The 6,888-nt window shown below is 36.2% G+C and overlaps 1 protein-coding gene across 1 annotated transcript; it reads right to left on the bottom strand.

Annotated features, from left to right (window-relative positions):
• Window positions 1-1,663: 1,663 nt before the first annotated feature.
• On the bottom strand, window positions 1,664-2,164 carry LOC148763263 (uncharacterized). Its single transcript, XM_088805768.1, has one exon. It carries the CDS (start codon window positions 2,162-2,164, stop codon window positions 1,664-1,666), a length of 501 nt encoding a protein of 166 aa, XP_088661894.1.
• Between the last annotated feature and the right edge of the window lie 4,724 nt (window positions 2,165-6,888).

Raw genomic sequence — 6,888 nt, 5'->3', positions numbered from 1 at the left:
CCTTTTGTTGAAAGTGTTTTCGCTTTCCATCCTGCCAACTTTGCTCCCACTCTATCTATGACTAGTTTCCATAATTTTACCGAATTGCGATTGACTCCCAGGGGCAGCCCCAAGTACATGGTTGGAATCCCCCCAACCTGACAATCAATTTATTTAGCCCATCTCTTAATAGTCTCTAGATCCATTCCGATACCAATGAGATAACTCTTTTGGAAGTTAATCTTTAGTCCCGACACCCCATGGAAGCACTTGAGAATTCTTTTAAGAGCAATAATGTTGTTGAGAGAGGGCTCACAAAAAAGAATTGTGCCGTCTGCATATTGAAGATGCGAAATCAAGAAGCCATTATTTCCTATCTCCACTATTTTGCACAATTTAAGCTCTTCTGCTTTCACCATCATGCAGCTCAAAGCTTCAGCCACCATATTGAACAAAAAGGGTTAGAGAGGGCACCCTTGCCTTAGCCCCCTTTCCATTGTAAATTGTCTTGTTGGAGCGCCATTAACTAAAGCATAAACCATTGCCGTATTTGTGCACTCCTTTATCCAACTTCTCCATTTTTCCCCAAACCCCATTTTACGCATTATGAGATCTAAAAAATTCCAGCAAACGCTGTCAAATGCTTTTTCGAAATCCACCTAAAGAATCAACCCGTCGGTCTTTTCTTTTTTAAACTAGTCAACCACTTCATTGGCTATCAACGCACAATCCATTATTTGTCTTCCACTTATAAAAGTAAATTGATTTTTTTCAATGACCTCCTCGATTATCTTTCATAACCTGTTGGCTAAAGTCTTGGACACGATTTTGTACAAGCTGCCCACCAAACTTATGGGCTAATATTCTCCCAATTTTGAAGGGTTCTGGACCTTTGGAATCAGTGCGATGAAAGAAGCATTGATGCCACTCCCTAGTTTCCCACTTTTGTGGAATTCTTTCATAAATTTCATGACATCTGCTTTCACCACTCTCCAATGCACTTTGAAGAAGTTTAAATTAAAACCATTGCGACTTGGTGCTTTGTTTCCATCACAACCTTGAATGGTCTCCCAAACCTCATCTTCTCCAAAAGGAACCTTTAACATTTGAACTGATTTTGATTTAAGCCAATTAAACTGCCAGTCCATATCCTCCAATTCAATCACCAAGTTCTCACGGTACAAGTTTTCAAAATGGTTAGCTACCACTTCTTTAATACTGCTAGGATCCTCTCTTACTTTGCCTCCCACCTAAATTCTTTGGATATGGTTAATCTTTTTTCTTGACGAGGCCATAGCGTGAAAGAACTTCGTGTTCCAATCACCATCGCACACCCATTTCACCCTTGATTTTTGTAACCATTCCCTCTATTCTTTTCGATACAACACCTAAAGTTTTGATCTCTTTTAGCTATCTCTTCTTTCAACTTTTGGTCCAGTGTTTCTTCATATGCTTGCTTCTACAAATTTTGAAGCTTGTCTTCAAAATTCTGAATTTGAAGCTGTGTGTTACCTACGCATCTCTTCTGCTAGTCTTTGATTTTCACTTTAATTTTCCTAAGTTTGTTCCAAATATCATTTCTATCAGTATTAACCAAATCTTCTTTTTCCCATGCCTTTGTGATCAGCTCCTTGAAGCCTTTCTCATCCATCCAGTAATTAAATAATTTAAAGGGCTTAGGCCTTCAATCCACTTTGTTGGACCTCAAGATAATTGGCTTATGATCCGACAAAGAGCTCGTCAAACATTCCTGGATCATCCCTTGAACACAGTCTAGCCATTCCATGTCCACTAAAAAGTGATCCAACCGGCTAAAAACCCACCCATCATGATACCCACACCATGTAAATTTATCCCCTACCAGAGGTAAATCCACAAGAGCCATTGTATCGATAAATTCTCCAAACGCCCTCATTAAACTAACAATGTTACTTCTGACAATTCTTTCCTGTTCGTCCCTTACAGTATTGAAATCTCCTCCCAAACACCACATAATTTCCCTTCTACCCATCAACTCTGTAAGATTATCCCATAGCTCATTCCTCGTTCTCTCTTCATTTGGCGAATAAACGTTGATAAATCGAAAGATTCTATTAATCTTTTTTACTTTTTCGATTGTAATTAGAAAATACCTATTTTCGACACATTCCTCCATCTCATAGAAATCATCACTCCATAAACTCATGAGTCCCCTTGATCTACCAGTCACATAAATTGATTTTTCTCTAACACTATCTCTTCCTCATAATCTATTAAAAATACAATATTGTTCCGATTGAAGCTTGGTTTCTTGTAGAAACACCATATCTGGCTTGTTCTTTATTATTATCTTCTTCATCGCTCTTTTTTTTTCCTCTCCTTAATCCTTTAACATTCCAGAATATGATAATCATATAAAAAATAAAATCCCACACATACCTGCTAACTAAATGATTTCTCATCCTTTATGCCTCTTCATCTTATGATCCTACGCTTCAATTTCAGCGAAGACCTTGAGGACCTCCTCTCTTCTCTTCTAATACTGCATTCCCAATTTGTTGCTCATGTCCCAATTTTTCCCAACCTCTCTTTCAATTTTCTTCCTTATTTCATCTCTATCTTGCTTTGACCCACTAGTTTCATTGAAGTCTGAAGAATACTCTGGCCCATGAACCAAACGTTCTCTCATCTCTTCTCTTTTGATCTTCCTACTATAGCTTGTCGAAGCTTTTCCATGTTCTCTTTTCCTTCCATTCTCTAAGCCCTTAGTGTCCTTGTTTTGTCTCATTTCTCTCTTTCCCTTCTTAATTGTATGTCTTTTCTAAATTTCCTTTATGTTACCCTCATCTTTTCTCTTTCTTACTGTAGTTTTTGAATAAATTTTTTTGCATACCTCTAAAATTGTTTCTTTCGATTCTTCACTGAATTTGTTCCCTACCGCTTTTCTTGTAGAAAAGGCCTTTTCTCCTTCTGTTGCATGCCCCTCTTGCACATTTCCTTTTCCTATCCCCTTCTTCTTTTTTCCTTTCCCATTTGGTCTTTGAATCATCAACATACTCTATGTCTCATTGCTGTCAGGTGCTAATCTTTTGCTTATTTCATTTTTTGACTCTTCACATGTCGAACTATGTGAGCCCTTCTCTCTTCCTTCACTTGTGATTTTTTTCGCAGTTGGTCTTCTCACCTTTTAAACTATGGTTTCTCGATTACCTTTCATTTTACCCAAATTAGGCTTTTTTTCATTTCCAGCCATTTTAGTGCATTTTAAGCCATTTCCACAGATATTGTGCATCCCTTGCCCAAACACACTTGGACTTTTTCTTAAGTCCAAAATTCTTGTCAGGCTTTCTTCCTTTTAACCTATTCTTCCTTTTGTCATATCGACTTCATTATTTCTAATTGTTTCAGACTCCGTATTGAGGCTCGTAATGCAACCGCAAGCTCTTCCTGTGATCCCTTCTCTAGGCCCAAACTCTAAGCCCGTTTATGTCTCCCTTGTTATCTTTTCCCTATTTGAATTTGAAATTTCCCCCTTTTTTACTATTTCCATTATCTGTATAAATCTTCTTTCCACCTCTAAACCTTCACTGTCATATCACCTTTTACCATAATGTCCTTTATTGTTAGTCTTAATGACAAGGCTATACAGTACATCGTCCTCACCTACTCTTGAGGCAGACCTTCTACAGCTCTTCTCCGATGCTGCTTTTGTCACCTTCCACTCCATGTATGGGCCCTCTTCCGACCATTGACTCCCCACTTCAAAGCCTAAAATCCCTTCTATAAAAATAGAAGGTCTCACCCTTGGCTCACTTTTCACAGTGTTAAGGATTGAAGCCTTGATGAAATAATCAAACCCATTAACCATTAAATGTGTGAATGGTGTAATCTGCTTCAAGGATTTCACTTCAACGCAAATAACAACTTGCTCAAGCCTCCATCTGTCTTATGTGTCTTTATCATCTTTTATGTATCTCCCTCATGTATCCCTAATCGCTTTAAAGCTTTCTTCGTGCCACACATGAAGTGGTATTTCTTCCAGTTTGACCCAGACAATGAACTTTTTTTCCTCTTGTCTGACACAATAAGGAAACAAGGAAACGAACCAGGGTTCAAATAAATCCATGCATTTTTCCAAGTATTCCTCTATTTCATATCTGTCCCCAAACGTGACCAGAACATACAACCCCCCCACTGGTTGCACTTGTGCCAAGATACCTTCCTTGAAGAACGAGCACTCCACAGACCCACAATTGATGGGGCTTCTTAATTGCCCCACTGCATTTCTCCCCAACCACTTTAACTTCTCCTTGTTTATGACCACATTCTTGATCCTTCTCATTTCGATTTTATTCCCCGTTTGTATCCCTTGACCTCCTATGTCCTCTATTTGGGAGTTCACAATGAAGGTCTCTTTGAAAGTTTTTTTGCTCTGACCTATCTCTTTTTGGGGCTTGGACTCTGATCCTTTTGCCTCCACTATCCCCCTCTCATTTTTTGGTTTTTCAGCTTTCGAGACCCTTATTCGCCTTCCATTGATCATACGACCATGCCCCAAGAACACTACCTTTGTTAGTTCCCGTTCTTCCCTATATCTCACAAACGCATACCTGGTAGTTGTGTTTCTCTTGGGACAAGGCAGAAAGATATCCACCACCACACTAAATTCATCAAAGATCTCTTTAAGCTTTCTCCATTCCACCTCCTGTTGGAGGTTTCCTACAAAAGTTGTGAACAAAGTTCTTCTCCACTTTTCAAGTCCTAAAGGGTCCCTTTTCCTCGCCTCGTCAGTTCGTCTAATCTCTTCACCTCTAAATTCCTTTGCTTGGTACCGATTCGTGACTGTTTGAGCTTGCCAAACATTTCTTCCTAACTCACTTTGTCTTTCCCAAACTCAAACTGTCACTTTCGAAAGCTCTCTGTCTTTCTTTCTTTATGGCTCTTTTTCTCTCTTTCTCCATTTTTTTTTCACTGAAGAAAAATATTTAATCTGTAAATTAGAATATTACCTAGAGTTGTTACATGCCTTGCCTACATGTAACAACTCTAATGCACTTAACGTGTAACAAATCTATTGAATATGGCATGGTTTAAACATGATATGTAACTTGATCTCTATCTTTGTATTTCAATATAATATAAACTCTTGGAGTTAAACATTTTAAACATTACGTGTTATAACTTTTTTCAATATGACACTTTTTTTTAATATGACGTGTAACTTGATTTTTATCTTTGTATTTCACTAAGACAAAAAACTGTTAAAGTTAAACACTTTAAATATGACATGTAATAATTTTTTTTTCAACATGTTGTGTGATAAATTTTTTTTTCAACATGGAATGTAACTTAGTCTCTATCTTTGTATTTCACTAAAAAATAAACTTTTAAAATTAAACACCTTAAACATGGTGTATAATAACCTTTTTTTTTCAACATGGCTTGTAACTTAGTCTCTATCTTTATATTTCACTAAGACATAAACTCTTGAAGTTAAAAGTGTAACAACATTTTTTTGAACATGACGTGTAACTGGATTTTTATTTTTGTATTTCATTAGGATATAAACTCTTGAAATTAATCACCTTAAACATAGTATGTAACAATTTTTTTTTCAACGTGTAACAATATTTTTTCTAGGTTTTCTAGGCTGGTTGGTCTTTTCGTCGAAACTCTTGCAACAGCTACATACCATTAGTACATCTTTAGGGTCGTAGCTATTAAGGCTTTAGGATCCTTCCGTAACAACTCCACCAACTAAAGAAAAAAACCCAAAGATTCATTGAAAACCAAAATAACTTCGTCTCTCCGTTATAGCTTCTTTTTCTCTATTTGTTCATTTATGTGCATAAGAGAATGATTGTGGCGATGACCTTTCTTTTTTCTTTTTCATCTTTCTTCTTTTATAATTTAAATATTTTGTTGCTAGGTTTTGTACCTCTATATCATTGTTTCTAAGTGTGTTTGAATATGAAGAAGTTTCATTAAAGGTAATTTTGTCCAAAAAATTTTTCTCTTGATTAAAAATAATTTTAAATAATTAAAATTAACAAAAGTTATTTTAAAAAAAACCTTATCTTGGAAAGTTAAAAAAATAATCATCCTTTTAAACTCTTAAACTCTGTTCTCTAAATTAAGCTATTTCATTATTTTTAGATGACCAATGACATACTTGTAATATAATATGACCTTGTCTATATATATATATATTTTTTAAGAAAAAAGAGTAATTTGTTTATACAAAAGGGAACATTAAGATCATAAAACTATATGATTTTATTCCGTGTAGCTCTCACCTCAACCCAACCATTTTGGGCTAAGCGCAGGCGACGAATCCGCAATGGACATCTAAGTTTAACAATCTCAAACAATATTCCAAAACAGGAAAAGAAATAAGATAATAAGAACAAGAAGAAAAAGAATGTGGATAAATTCCAAAATGGATTAAGGCCAACCAAATTATACAGCAAAAGCTCCAATAATTTATCCCTTTTAAACTTATACAACAACAACAACAACAAGCATCAAATTACACCGACAATGGAAGACGTGGTTGCACCTTACTTTAAAATTTTAACTTAGCTTCTGTTTTGTTTTTCCTCCCAACCCTGCACCCCTACATTTAACGAGTAATCTATAATTGGAGAAACCACGAGATTTTTTCCTTCCCACTCATATTATCACAATTTCACTTTTGCTTACACAAGTCGACATAGACCTAAAAAGATAGACAAAGGGATAGCAATACTCTTCCCTCTAATAAAGTTATCCCACTTAAACTCTATTTCGACACCATCTTCGATCCAGCATAGGTGGCCCGGCCTAGCCATCATTGTGCCCTTGCTAGCCTGTGCGTTTTTTGCAGGCTTTAAGCCCAGTTGGTTCTAACTTTTAAAAGGAAAAACCAAAGATAAAATAAAGTTTGTTCCA

The sequence above is a fragment of the Theobroma cacao genome, chromosome 4, assembly GCF_053813885.1.
Source record: "Theobroma cacao isolate CCN51 chromosome 4, ASM5381388v1, whole genome shotgun sequence".
NCBI lineage: Eukaryota > Viridiplantae > Streptophyta > Magnoliopsida > Malvales > Malvaceae > Theobroma > Theobroma cacao.
This window is presented reverse-complemented; position numbering and strand designations above follow the sequence as displayed.

What these genes read in the sequence shown, in the direction of transcription:
- LOC148763263 (XM_088805768.1), bottom strand. Translation starts at nt 2,164, where the DNA reads ATGAGTTTATGGAGTGATGATTTCTATGAGATGGAGGAATGTGTCGAA.